Source organism: Terrapene carolina, unplaced genomic scaffold (genome assembly GCF_002925995.2).
Source record: "Terrapene carolina triunguis isolate 2854851 unplaced genomic scaffold, T_m_triunguis-2.0 Scaffold66, whole genome shotgun sequence".
NCBI classification, from domain to species: Eukaryota; Metazoa; Chordata; order Testudines; family Emydidae; genus Terrapene; species Terrapene triunguis.
Genome location: NW_020664417.1, coordinates 4,232,409 through 4,247,389, shown reverse-complemented (window position 1 = coordinate 4,247,389; position 14,981 = coordinate 4,232,409). Strand labels below are relative to the sequence as shown.

Genomic DNA, 14,981 nt, shown 5'->3' with positions numbered 1-14,981 from the left:
AACCGCGACCACTGGGAGCTGCAATTGGCCGAACCTGTGGGCACGGCAGGTACACAAACTGGCCCAGCCCGCCAGGGGCTTTCCCTGCACAAGCGGCAGAACAAGTTTGGGAACCACTGCTCCAGGGAATTAGATTCTCTCCACAGAAAGATATACAAAAAAGCCAATTCATAATTGCAGTGCTGTGTGGGTTTGCAAAGAGATTATTGCCAAACAGGAGGCCAGATTCTCCTTTCATTTTCACCAGTGTAAACCAGAAGTGACTCCACTGAGTCACACCAGTGTAAATGAGAGGAGAATCAGGAACACCGTGTGTGTGTGTGTGTGTGTGTATGTAATATATCTATATCTATAATGTCTTTCCTCACAATTTACCTTCCTGGAGCTATAGCCTTTTGCTTTTGATGGCAGTATGTATAGGCCGAAATGTGCTGGTTCACCTTTCTCTGTAGCATCAGACAAGCTGGACCAGTGGTCTGCTCCAGAATGGCAACTCCACAGTAGTCATAAACTATTGTAATTACATGAAAAGTGGAAATATAAATCTTAGTTTAGAAAACAAAATACTCCTTATAACGTTTGATATTTTTGGTACTATATTTTCATGAGTATTTCTATTTTCCTTTTCACCATGCCAACACTGAGACATTTCCTGAATATTTCTATCACAAAATCTCATCACTTTGCAGGTAACCTATCCTATTTGTTGCAATACAAGTCTCTAGTGGTGTTCAATCAATTGAAAATATAAACCTGACCTTTATTGTATTTTTATTTTTCTACAGATTTTTCTTTTGTATGCTACTGTGATTCCCTTTGTTAAAACAACACTTACAGCAAAAGAAAAACAAGGTTTGAATTTGAACTGCAAGAGAAGGTCTCTTAATCCACAGATGATTGACATGATGGACCCTAATAGCTTCAAAGGGGCCATTATAGTCCATTTTGTCAGTCTGGATTTAGGGAGCTTTAATCCATGGATTATGGAAACAATTGCATAAGTGCTCTTTCCCCCACAGTTATAGTCTGCCACACCAATGAAAGATCGGATGTTAATCTGGACACTGTGCTGCACAAGCACACTCACTATGTGTATTAAAAATCTTCTGAGAAAAGTAAATACTGTGCATGCCCTTATAGCTGTTTTCCTTTGTTTGTCTTTCTAATCTATACTTCTGGACAAAGGGGCAGATTCTGAAAGGTGCCAAGCACTTTCTTCAATAGTCTATGTGAATTGAAGTGAATGGAGTGCAGGGGGAGTAGGGAGAGAGAGTTTGCTGAGCACCTTTCACAAGACCCTGAGCATTAGGAGGATCAGACCTAAATATGCAAAGTTCAACTTTTAAAAAAACCAGATACTTGCTGGAGAAGCAAGTAACCCTTCCTCAAGTAATTTGAAAATACAAACTGTCCATTTTTCTCCCTTATATACTAATAGCCAAATACATTTCAACCAAATTTGATAAATAATTTTAAAAAAATGCTCTTTAGCTGAGACTCTGTATTGTTCTCTGAGAATTTTTTTTGCAGATGAGTTATAAAACCCTGAAAAATAGGGGTTTATAACGGAAAAGCTTGTAGATCCTTAACACTAGTGTTCCTATAGTAAGTCAGAGCCGACATAGCATGTCCTTTTATTTTCCAAGGCTATGTTCTCTTTACAGTTAAATCAGATTCTACAGATTTATTATAAGATGTGGCATGGTTAACACAAAGGAAAAATGAATGCCCTCAATTTTAAAAATAGGACGTAGATTAAAAAAAAGTTTACCATTCATACAATAAAAAGAAAAGAAACACAACACAGGAACCTCTGCGGCAGACTGTGCCTTGAAATTATCCTCACTAAATTACAATCATGCACTTTCCACTCCTTGTAATTAAACATTAGGTTTTATTTATTCCAGATGCATTTGCTTCAAGTAAACCCAGATCCTTTTTTGTTGTTGTAAATCTTTTACAGGACTCTGTGACCTACAGACAGTTGGGGAATAAAGGAAATATTTTCCATAGATAAGGCATTTGATGAATAATTTGTGTATTACAATTTATGGTCAATGCAATTTGTTGACAAATCTCTATTGGTCAATCTAATATTCATGCTACCTTGTAAGAGAGTATTGTGTGCCTTGTAAGAGAATCACGTGTATATATGCAGTATATGTACAAGGAAATCTTTTTAAAAGTATTTATTTTCATCTTTGCTCTGATCACAAACAGCAAAGCAAAATGGAATCACAAGCAAGCAAGTTTCATAAGAGCCTTACAAAAATCCAGAATGCTAAGGATAGTATAATTCATATCACTATCTCTTACCATCCTTGGTAGATTAGTGAGTTTTAATAAGTTTTTTATTTATTCCACTCAGTGAATGATGTTTTATTTGCAAATAAACATGTAGTTTAGATCTGTCTGAAAATGTTTGAAACTCAATTTTTTAGATGAAAAAAGGGACAATTTGTTCACAAATTACAGAACAAAATGTATTCCTTTTGTCAACCAGCTCTAATTTAAATCAGTATGTGTGTTGTCGAGAAAGACAATGTGATGCTATAACTAATTTAGGGATAACCCCTGGCTTTCACAGAAGCAATTCCATAGACCTGAAAGTTGGATGGGCCCAAGCTGGAAGCTAAAATATGAAACATGCACCCTAAATTCTGGGAGAGGTCTCCATATACTGGAAACTACTACCTCTAAGGTTTTGTTTCCAGGTTTGACCAAAATAGGGTGACCAGATGTCCCGATTTTATAGGGACAGTCCTGATTTTTGGGTCTTTTTCTTATATGGGCTCCTATTACCCCCCACCACCTGTCCCGATTTTTCACATTTGCTGTCTGGTCACCCTAGACCAAAACCAGGAGGAGTCTATTTTTGTATCTGGTTCAGATGCAGCCCAACATGTAGAAATTTCTTACTACCTGTGTATCCTGCAAGAATACTACCATTTTGGCTCAATATTTTGTGAGAATATCTTGTATGGTTTTGTTGCTGTTGGACCTAAACTCTAATCTAGTTTGGCCCCAAACATAAATTCAAAACACAGGCTAAACCTAAATCTAATCCAGATCCAAATACAGAGACTGATTTCTCCCATCATTCTTCCCTTCCCACTTTACTTTAAAAATACAAATTATCCAGATGTTTGTATTCAGTTTCTGAGCCCTAAATATATAGGTAAACTGCAATTATATAAATGTTTTGAAGACCATCCAAAATGTTTATGTAATTAGAGTTTTGGATAAATGAGATTGTTTGCATATGAATTTTGCATTCAGGAGACAGACATGAATTATGGATAATCACAGCCTGGATGATCAGGTTTAACCTATATAATTTTCATGTGTGTGTTTTTGTTCATAATAATACACAATATGTCATACAATATTCATTTATTATGGTATTTTTGAAGGAACAGTATTCTATCTGTCTATCCATCAAAAGGTGCCTGCCATTGTGGCCTCTAAGCTGTTTTATTTGCTATTTTGAATTCACAAATTAATAGTACTCTATGCATCCATTGATATATTTAGATAACTGTTCAGAAGCATATACTTTTAGCCCATTACACAGTGTAGCCAGATATTGTATTTCTATTAGAATGAGTGAATATTCAAACTGTTTTAAAAGCTGTTAATTTTTTCAGTGGCAATTTGTTTGGCTCTTTTTATTCTAGGTCTAGGGCCTGTGTGTGTGTGTGTGTGTTCTTTCTGTATATCTGTCTGTCTCTGTCATTCAAATGGTGACTTATTTTTCTTGTCCTTCAGTGAGCTACTTGTGCTTGCTTCGCAATATTTTTCTTTTTTGCTTTTAAATGAGGAAGATTGGAGTTATGGCGTTGTAAAAGTGACAAGTAGTCCCATTTCTTTTTGAAGTTAGCGGGAAAGGCCATGTCAGTATTTGCCCTTCTGAGGATCAGCAGCACAAGCCATGTCTCCTAATCTCCTGTCTTCCAGTTCTAAATATCCAGAATTTAGAGATCAGACTCACAGAGGCGACCAAGCATCACATTCGCATCCAGATTCAGGCTCGCAGCTGGAGAGAGAGTTGGTGGGGGGGCCAGGGAATGGGGAGAGGTAAAGATGGGCCATTAGAGGGCACTTTTGCAATCCTAGAGAAGGAAAACTGTGTTTATTATTTCACTTAGGACTGTCTACTCTAGCTTTTGCTTAAAATCAATGATAAACAGCAGGCAAATCCTTCCAGTCAGCAGGAATATATCAATAAAATATTGACTCTTGCTTTAAAATCAAACAAACAAAAAAGTAACCAAGATAAACCTGCAGAAAAGGGAATGAAAGATATTTAGGAGGTGGCACAGCCAGGAGAACAAGAAGTCACACAACATATTTCAGATAGTTGTACAGTTTCAGAGTAGCAAAGTTTAGGCCTCTTCTTGTACATATGTTCTAAAAATAAACCAGGCTCCGACCTGGTTACACAGAACAAATAAAAACATTCTTGGTTGAATGTTTCCAAGAAGCGGGGATGGGGAGGGGGTGAGGTGGTTTGGCAATAATTATGCACTCTCAAGCAGTAAATGAATTTTAAGAGAGATGTCATTGAAATCAATGGAGTTTCACCCACCTATGCCAGTGATGAATCTGACCCAAAATATATTTATAAGGAGATAAAACAAGAAGGATTTACTGCCACAATGCATATGTTGTGTGAGTAATCTGTACAGGGTGTAACTCAGTTTATGCCAAAATGTAACTGCTCTGTTGTAGAAAATTATGTTTAGTATGAAAGGATTGTGCAAAACTAGTGCCTTAAATTTTCAAAACCAAATAGTGATTTTGGATGCCTCAGTTTTTCCGTGTCCAATTTCAGAAAGTGTTGTCCATGAAAATTAATCCCCTTTAAAGTACCTCAGGTTGGGTATTTGAAAATGAAGGCACCTAAAATCACTATTCACCTTTAAGTATCAAGGCGAGGGATTATAAACCATTCATGTTCCATTTACAATTTTAAAAAGTATGGAGTGGGCCAGGGCTGTCATCCTCACTCAGGTAAAATTCCCATGGACTTCATTGGGTGTCATGCCTGAATAAGCACTACAGAACTGAACCCAACATATCTCTAGTGTTGTTTTTAATCCAAGGAATACTTTGATAATTAGATACAGAAAATGAAGGTAAAACTGAATCTTTTCTACCTTTCCAGTTGTTAATGTTGACAACCCATCCACAAAGGTATTTAAAGTGGATTATCTGGTGAAATAATTTAAGAAGTCTCGCTAATCCTATAATCAAAAGTAGTTTATTTTAATAAAGGTTAAATTGCATTGGAGCTGACACTGAGAATATACAGTATTGGGATATCAGGGGGGTTAATTTAGAGGACGCTGGCTTCAGAAACTGTCAGCGTTTCTTACCTTACCATCATCTGCTGTAATTGTTCTGGTTAAGTCAGAATTCTTCTCCCCATTGGTTGAGGATAATACTTCAAACATCAATAAACAAAGTGTTTCATTACACCCAAAACTCATTCGACATGGTATAAGGAAAGAGTTTTTTGCTGACTTTGGTGATTCGAGTCAGCAAATATTTTGATTTATGATCTTTGTTTCCAACATGTCAAATGTCATTAGCTTTGCTGATAAGTATAAATGCTTCAATCTGAATTCAAGAAAATAGGAGCTAGTTAGGATGAAAGTTGACAAATTTTGGAGAGACTGAATCATGATTTGACTATAAAAAAGACTAACATTTTGTCACAGAGGTCATGGAAGTCACGGAATTTGTGACTTCCAGAGACCTCCATGACATTTTTGCTTCAGCCCCGGTGCTGCGGGGCTGGAGCTGTCAGCAGAGACCCCCAGCAACTCCCAGCTACTGTGGGGAGGTTGGGAGGGGGGCCTGCAGCCCCGAGCCGCTGCAGCTCCCAGCTGCCATGTGCGGCAGAGACTCCCGCAGCTCCAAGCCACTGCTGGCAGGGGGATTCCGCAGCTCCCACCCAGAACGGGTGGCAGGTGAAGGACCCCGCAGCTCCCATCCACTATGGGCAGACCCCACAGCTCAAGGGGCTGCCGGTGATGGGGGACCCCATGCTCTCACCCACCATGCGTGGGGAACCCTGCAGCCCCAGCAGCAGTGGGTGCTGGCCTCTCCTCCCTCCCTATTTTCTCATAGTTATTTTTAATAAAAGTCAGGGATAGGTCACAGACTTCTGTGAATTTTTGGTTATTGCCCATGACCTGTCCCTGACTTTTACTAAAATTAACTGTGACAAAAATCTTAGCCTTAACTGTAAACAGTAATACATTTTCTTAAATAAAGCACCCATGCCTTTTCCCTACCAAAGTGCTTAGCACACTGCAGCATAATAACAATATAATTAAAAATCAGTGAAGAAGAAGAATAAAACATGCATTTTAAAATACTGCAGGTGATACATATGCAGTATTGTAAGCTCTGCGAGGGAATTGTGATCACAGAGCCTCATAGTCGTGAGGGCATGTTACTATTGTGAGGCTATCACAGAATAAATAAGGGGGCAACCTATTCAGATTGTGCAGCTGAAAAATAACCATGTCCAATACATTGACGGCTTTCCATAGAAAGGGTGTAGATGAGAGTAATGTGTAGCTTTTTAAACTTACTTTGGTGGATTCCACCCAGTTTTCTGGGTGCTCTAAAAGGGGCCTTGAGACCATACCAAGGTGAACCAACCTTAAAAAGTGGATTTAAAAAAAAGAAAGAAAGACGAATATGCAACTCTGTGAGGTGAACCTCGCTCCATTTTCTTTCCTTCAAGTCTCTTTCCTATGGATTTTCCCACGGGGTGTGGAGTGTTCTGGCCCTAACTTTAAGAAAAAAAACATGCAGAGGGAAAACAACACAATGAGGAGTAGAGGTCTTATTTGTAAGGGATGACAAGACTAAAATTAATCAGATGATGATGGGATTGGTTAGGTTTGCTATAGAGGCATCTGGATGTGTCTGATCTTTTTATAAATTTGGGTTTTGTTATATAATATTTTCTCCCTCCTCATTCCTTCTCTTCTATCCAAGCCTTCCACTTGTGGGGAAGTGCAGCGATAAGGGTAAGGAGTTGAACTGGAATGTAGGCGTGGGAGAGGATGGTAGGCAGGAGAGTTGGAGTCAAGTCCGGGGAAGGGAAGAGGAAAGGAAGATGCAAAGAACAGGAGGATACATGAAGGTAGAAAGTTTAAAAGGACAATGTGGATGGAAGGGGCAATGATATTATAGGCAGATGTAGCAATTTAGTGGGAACAAGAATAGTATCAGATTCCATGAGAGTTGAAGCAATCTATAGTTCTTGCTGTATATGAAAGGGGAGCTGACTGTATCCCAGAGAGAAGATCTCTGAAGCTGTTCTCAGGGCAGAATTGGAGAAAATGACGATGGAAAAGAGGAAGAGGCCTTGCTTGTGCTCCATATGGCGGGAGTAGAGAGGAGAGAGCTGTTGGGGACCAATGTCGCTAAGCAAGTTCTACCAAAGGTCTATGTGGAGGGAGGAGAGGGAGGCTGCCAGTCTCCTCCTCTGTTGATTGCCTGCTACCACTCTTCAGCGGGAAATGGAGCCTTTGGTAGACTGGCCCCCAGAAGAGAGAAGACGGAGACCCTGCTGGGGCTCCATAATGTGGAAGGGAGTGAGGGGGAACCCTTGGGATCTTGTGTCTTTGGTAGTCTCTGCTGAGGGTCCAATGGAAGAGAACAGGGGATGGGGGATTAGAGAGAAGGGGGTACACCGGCTGGCAGGGACCTGCATTCAGCTCCTTGCTGGCTGCTGCTGTTCTTTGGGAGCTTGTAGTAGGCCTTCCCCTGGAGTGGGAAGGAGGGGGCCTCTGGTGCTCCCATTGGGGCTGGGTGTTTATATTTTCATAAAGAAGTTGAAGGGGAAGAGTAGGTTTATTATGACTGAAATTACACACTCTGCTTCTCAAGGAGCCATGGGTTTGATATTTCACATAAGCTGTCAGAGAATGGTCAAGCAGGGGTAAAAAACACTTTGTAAGATTTGATCTAAAGAAGAAAGTGTGTGTTATAAAGATATAATCAACCTACCCTGTAGAATAGAAGAATATTGTAAATCCAAATACATAGCCCTAGTAATAGCAAGGAAAGTAAAATAAAAATGACAATACAAACTGGATCCCCAAACTCACTGAAATACACATGGTTTAGGCAGCTGCCTAGAAATCTCAACTAATTTTGTAACTTTTATCAAAATATAATTTAAATTCCCTTTACTATTCTTATAATTGGGCTGTTCTTTTTTTATTTTTCCAAATCCATTGCATATTAGATCATGTACTGTACTGAATGGGGAATTTAATTCCATCCCACTGTATATCTAGGGATAGTCATTACTGACCTAGTTGTAGACATAATAATGAAAGTCTGGTCTTATGAATTATTGTGCCTAATTTGTAAAGGATTCTTTGCCTTTGTGTTTTGGAATTCCCATCAGGCCCAAGGATTAAGCACTGCTGAATTGCATGCTAATATCAATGTGCTTTGAATGTATATGGGATAATATTTCATATTTTCCTAATTCACTATTTTTATAAAGGGTAATTTGATTGGAAATATTTACTTGTCAAAAGGATTGCTAGGAGTCCAACCAAAATCTAAGGAAAGTGAAGTCGACATAACCTCTATCTGCCATGTGTTAGTGCTCGCTCCCAGGTCCAACAAGTTATATTTCATTGTGGCAAAATGTCAAATTATAGATCTACAAAAATATGTGGAAGGCTTTGCTCACTGTTAATAAGTAGAAAGAGAGAGAAATACCAGACAGTGGCTCATTTTGAAATCAGTGGGTGGGCTCAACTTCATAGAAGTTGGAGATGGAAAAAACTTCTATTTAGATACTTTAGTCAGTCCCTCTCGTAAGATTGTTCCTTACCATATATATTACTAATACTTGTATAGTTATCCACGTGAACTGAAGGCTTCCCTGAAATATAAAGCACATGTGTAACTACTACTATTAGTGTTGTATGTGCATATCAGGAATATACTAGTCCCTTCAGTTTGTATTCTTGCTAAAAAAATTTTTTTTTACAGCTTTGGAAAACATCTACATATTCTGGTACCATTTATTTTAAATATGACTTGCTTAAGAACACAGTAGGTATAAAGGGCCAGGTCCTCAGCTGGGGTAAATTGGTGTAAGGTGCAACACCAGCTTACACTACCTAAGAATCTGACCCAAAGTCATGAGAAAAATATTGCTTTATTAAAATCTCATCTTTTCTGATTAGATATATATGCATAATAGTAAAGCCATACTATTAAAATGAAACAATAACACTGTGTATCAAAAAGTAGCAGTTACTAGTGAACTTTCCATTTAGAATTCATCAGACATGAATCCCTTTTGTTGCTGTAGGATGCTCTTGCTCCATTGGTTTGTGTTCTTGCTGGTGCTCCCGCTCAACTCCAGGACACAGAAGTTGCCAACCAGAGATGAGGAACTTTTTCAGATGCAGATCCGGGACAAAGCATTTTTCCATGATTCATCAGTAATCCCAGATGGAGCAGAAATTAGCAGCTTTCTCTTCAGAGATACACCTAAAAGGTATGTTGACTAGTATAATTTATAGGGTTGTACATGTAACTTAATATTTATATTTGTTTTGGATTTGTTAGAATCAATTTTTAGATCCAAATATGAAAAATTCAAATATTATCTTCTTGCATCAAAAAATAACTGTGTGTTTCAGTCCCAGTAGGTCACACTGACCCAGGCTGAACCCCAACCCCATCCAATTTATTTTCACTTTCTGTGTGAGTCCAGAGGCCGCACAAACCACAAAATTTTCCTGAAGTGAGGCCACAAACCAAATCCGGGGGAGGAGGGGGGCGGGGAAGGAAAGGAAACCAATTCTGTAGGGGGTCTTCCACCACCCCATTTTCATATACTTTTACTGAGACCCAAATACACACAAAACAAACCCCAATCACCCCACCAAAAATAAAACAAAAAATAACAAAGATCTTTAACAGAATTCTCTCTCTGGTATGTGGAAACCAGAGTATTAATTTTACTTTACAGTACTGAATGGATTAAACAGGCTATGTGATAAATTGAAGAGAACTAGTCATATCCTACTGAAAAACAAAACAAAAATCAACCAAACAAAAAACCCCAAATAAGTCCAGGAATATACATAATATTTAACTAACCACAAATAAAGAGTTAAGTGAACACTTTTTGCTTTTGGATATTTTGACACCCCACTTTGAATTAAATATGGAGAAGATAAATTTTCAGTTGGTCTGAAAGAACATTGAAGGAATACATCAAGTGTGAAATCAAATCTATAGGAGTTTTGCCAGTGACTTGAGTGAGGGCTGGATTTCACCTCCAAGTAAAAATTGTTGTAGTGTAAAACCATCAGAGTCTTGAGCTGATAATATACAAAACAGAAAACATTGCTTTTCAAGGATTTGTGTTTTCCAGTTTGCCTTCCCCCCCCATGTAATAATATCTATGTATAAAATAAAAGCAAAATTTGATTGTTCATTTGAAAGCACAAGTATTTTCACTCACTTTGGGGGTAAAGCAAGAACTGTTTACATGGACTTCATGGTACTTGGTATACCTCAAACAGTTAATAAAAGCACTTTAATATGCCAGAAAGAGAGAGGCAGTTGTGTGTGTGATTTTTATATATATATATGCATGCCTAGAGGGTCCCATTGTGCTAGACACTGTACAAGCACATGACAAAGAGATGGTCCCTGCCTCAAAGAGCTTTCATCTTAAGTGGTAGGTAACATCATATTTGTCCTCATTTACACCTTTCTTGATTTGTCTCAGTTACCCCATGAGCACCAGTCCAGAAAATTTAATGTCAACCGCTATTTCTTGTCATTATAGTTTATTAATGTTATACTTTTGTTAATCTTTCATAGGTATTTCTTTGTGGTTGAAGAAGACAACACTCCCTTAGCAGTTACTGTAACACCATGTGATGCTCCTTTGGAATGGAAGCTGAGCCTGCAGGAACTTCCAGAAGAGGCCAGTGGAGAAGGTTCAGGTAATAAACCAGTGAAAACTCTAATTCTGAGACTTTATGGGTCAGAGAACTGATAATGGGAGACTTTCATCTCTCCCTGATTCAAGTCTGCCCAAATCAGTAGTGATGTGATACACACAGTTTTGTGGTGTGTGTAACATTTAAGAGGATGTCTGAGTCCTTACTGTTTGAATATGAATCCCAACCTTGCATTAGTTTAGAAGGCAGGCAACATGGAGAGTGAAAGAGAGGAATACACTCCCCTAGGGTTAAATAAAGGAAAAGGTGACTCTGTCAGTCCTCCAGGTGAGTTTGACACATTGGGATGCACTAGTCTCATCTAAAGGGAGCTTCAAGAGAAAGAACTAGGAGTAAACAGATCAGAAAGTATGTTATAAATCTAAGCAGAGCAATGATCAGGGAATGTAATGGAGAGCAGAGGGAGGGAGTATGCATATTTGAAAATAAAACATCTCATTTTATATGGAAATATGATAAAGTAAAACTTTGCTTATTGATATCACGTGGATTTCATTTGTTAACAAACCACATCATTCTGAACACTCAGCCTGACCTCCTGTGTAACACTGGCCATAAAAGTTCCCCAAAATTATTCCTAGAGCATTCCTTTTGGAAAATCATCCAATCTTCATTTAAAAATTGTTAGTGATCGAGAATCTACCAGAATCCTTGGTAAATTGTTCCAATGATTACTTATTCTCACTGTTAAAGATGATTTATTTCCAGTCTGAAATTGCCTAGCTTCAACGTCCAGCCAGCCATTGGATTGTTTTACAACTTTATCTGCTAGACTGAAGAGCCCATTATTAAATATTTGTTCCCCATATAGGTACTTATAGACTGTCATCAAGTCACCCCTTAACTGTCTCTTTGTTAAGCTAACTAGATTGAGCTCCCTAAGTCTATTACTAGAAGCCACATTTTATAATACTTGTGGCTCTTCTCTGAACTCTCTCCAGTTTATCAACATCCTTCTTGAATTATGGGCACCAGAACTGGACACAGTATTCCATCAGCTGTTTCACCAGTGCCAAATGGATTTGAGTTCTCTCACTTCCCTCTCACCCCTAGTGGTGTTCCTTTGAGAACATACCTGTTGTGGGGTAGTAATATGGGGAAGCCTGCAAATGGGGCTTCTCTCCAGGTGGTAGCTGTTCTATAGAAAAAGAATGTGATATTTGGTTTCCAGAACCTTTTGTTGAAGCATTAAAAACCAAATACCTGCCTTTAAATACAAAGTGAATCAGTCTTCAAAAATGATCACGTACCGTACAATTTCTGTTGTACTTGTAAATAGAATCTCTAAATCAGTTTCACTGTCTATTTAGACTCAAGTACTACTTGCTCAAAAGTGGATTGATTTCACTAGTGCCTGATCATTATTTACGACTGGAGTATCCTATGCTCCAGAAACTGTTTCATCTGGCTCTGACATTTTACTTACAAGTAGCTATTAGAGTTTCATTTTCCTATATCATCATATATTGACACATTTTCTAACATTTTTCTATGTTCATATTCTAGGTGAACCAGAACCACTTGAGCAGCAGAAACAACAGATTATTAATGAAGAAGGCACAGAGCTGTTCTCTTACAAAGGCAATGATGTTGAATATTTTGTCTCTCCTAGTTCCCCATCTGGTTTGTACCAATTAGAACTGCTGTCAACTGAGAAGGATACACATTTTAAAGTATATGCCACTACAACTCCAGAGTCAGACCAGCCCTATCCCGAATTACCTTATGATCCAAGAGTCGATGTCACCTCTCTTGGACGCACAACAGTCACATTGGCATGGAAACCAAGCCCTACAGCATCTTTACTGAAACAGCCAATTCAGTATTGCATAGTCATCAATAAAGAACACAACTTCAAAAGCCTCTGTGCTGTTGAAGCCAAACTCAGTTCTGATGATGCCTTCATGATGGCTCCAAAACCAGGCCTGGATTTCAGCCTCTTTGACTTTGCCCATTTTGGCTTCCCTTCAGACAACAATTCTGGCAAAGAACGTAGCTTCTTAAAATCATCATCAAAGCTTAGTCGCCAAATGTCTTCGAAGCCAAGAGTTGACCTGCAGAAGATTTGCATTGGGAATAAGAACATTTTCACACTATCTGATCTAAAACCTGATACACAGTACTACTTTGACATGTTTGCAGTAAATGTTAACACAAATATGAGCACTGCCTATGTTGGCACCTTTGCCAGAACTAAAGAGGAAGCCAAACAGAAGACAGTTGAACTGAAAGATGGGAAAGTTACAGATGTGTTTATCAAGAGAAAGGGGGCCAAATTTCTACGGTTTGCTCCTGTTTCGTCACACCAAAAAGTCACCTTCTTTGTTCATTCGTGCCTGGATGCTGTTCAGATCCAAATTAGAAGAGATGGAAAACTTCTCTTGTCTCAAAATGTTGAGGAGGTCCGTCAGTTCCAACTTAGAGGAAAACCAAAAGCTAAATATCTAATTAGGCTGAAAGGAAGTAAGAAGGGTGCTTCCATGTTGAAGATCTTAGCTACTACAAGACCTAATAAGCAGTCATTTCCTTCTCTTCCTGAAGACACAAGAATCAAAGCCTTTGATAAACTTCGCACATGTTCTTCAGCCACAGTGGCCTGGCTAGGCACACAAGAAAGAAACAAATTTTGCATCTACAAAAAGGAAGTCGGTGACAATTATAGTGAAGAGCAAAAGAAAAGAGAACAGAACCAGTGCTTGGGTCCAGATACAAGGAAGAAATCAGAAAAAGTCCTCTGTAAATATTTTCATAGCCAGAATCTACAGAAAGCAGTTACCACAGAGACAATTAAAGGCCTGCAGCCTGGCAAGTCTTACCTGCTGGATGTTTATGTCATAGGGCATGGAGGGCACTCAGTAAAATATCAGAGCAAACTGGTGAAAACAAGGAAGTTCTGTTAGTGACCTTGTGTATAGAAATATATGGAACTCCAGTCTGAACATTATCCTACTTTCAATAAAGAGATTGACTACTTTCACAGCTGAGAAGTTGTGACCTGTATTTGTACTGTGTAGAAAAATATCAACTTGTATATTTATGTTTACATAAGTAATTGTCTGGAGAGACTAAGCCTGGTGCTTTCTGATGGCATCTGGCAGTTGTATTATCATGTGTTCGGTGGTCCACGTTTGATGCTCAGTAGATGTCCAAGGTAGCAGGAAACCTTGAAGGAACTTCCATTCTTTTGCTTCCATATTGCATGAACTGCTTCTAAATTATTTTATTACTTAAAAGGCTGAGACAAGTCATTCAACTGCCTTGTTATTCACACACACAACACACACATACAAACACTTCCGCTTTACGTAGATGGTAGGATTTCTGTAAATTATTTTATAAAGTTTCATTTTAAATGTTTGTTTATATGATTGTAAACTATTAAAATCATGCCCTATTAAAATACAGATTTAAACTAAGTATTAACTGGGCTGCACATGAGTGTTTCATTGCTAATGTAAATTCTTATCTGTTTGATTTTAATGTTTAAATACTGTATGTATTTCATGTACAAAGTTGTCATACATTATATTCCTGTACATAAAATTAAAAATATTAGATTATATATTGCTTCTCTTCTCTTGGTATTCTAAGGAGGAACCTAGGCACCCTGATACATAAAAGTGTGACCATGAACTAAGAGATGGGATAAAGCCGATTGCTGCAGAGGAGCACGTGGATCAGACAGAGACTTCTCTTAGAGGAGAGTCTATTGATAGAGATTCTCTAGGTTTTAGTCAGGAGGAGAGGTTGGAAGAGGATAAAGTATGGGCCAGATCAGAAGAGAAACATTCACATAAAAAAGAATCTGACACCAGAAAAGGGCAGACAAATAAACAGTGACAAGTTTTTAAAGTGCTTGTACACAAATTCTAGAAGTCTAAATAATAAGATGGGTGAACTGGAGTGCCTCGTGTTAAAGGAGGCTATTGATATAATAGGCATCAC

The 14,981-nt window shown here is 38.4% G+C and overlaps 1 protein-coding gene across 1 annotated transcript in view; it reads left to right on the top strand.

Annotated features, from left to right (window-relative positions):
* NDNF (neuron derived neurotrophic factor) overlaps positions 1 to 14,546 on the top strand; it is a 28,885-nt gene extending 14,339 nt beyond the window's left edge. The window contains exons 2-4 of the mRNA XM_024212721.1: positions 9,365 to 9,553; positions 10,894 to 11,018; positions 12,543 to 14,546. Of these exons, the coding sequence (XP_024068489.1) occupies positions 9,366 to 9,553; positions 10,894 to 11,018; positions 12,543 to 13,936 (1,707 nt within the window). The 5' untranslated portion in view covers position 9,365 and the 3' untranslated portion in view covers positions 13,937 to 14,546. The remainder of the gene's footprint in view (positions 1 to 9,364; positions 9,554 to 10,893; positions 11,019 to 12,542) is intronic.
* Positions 14,547 to 14,981: the final 435 nt, after the last annotated feature.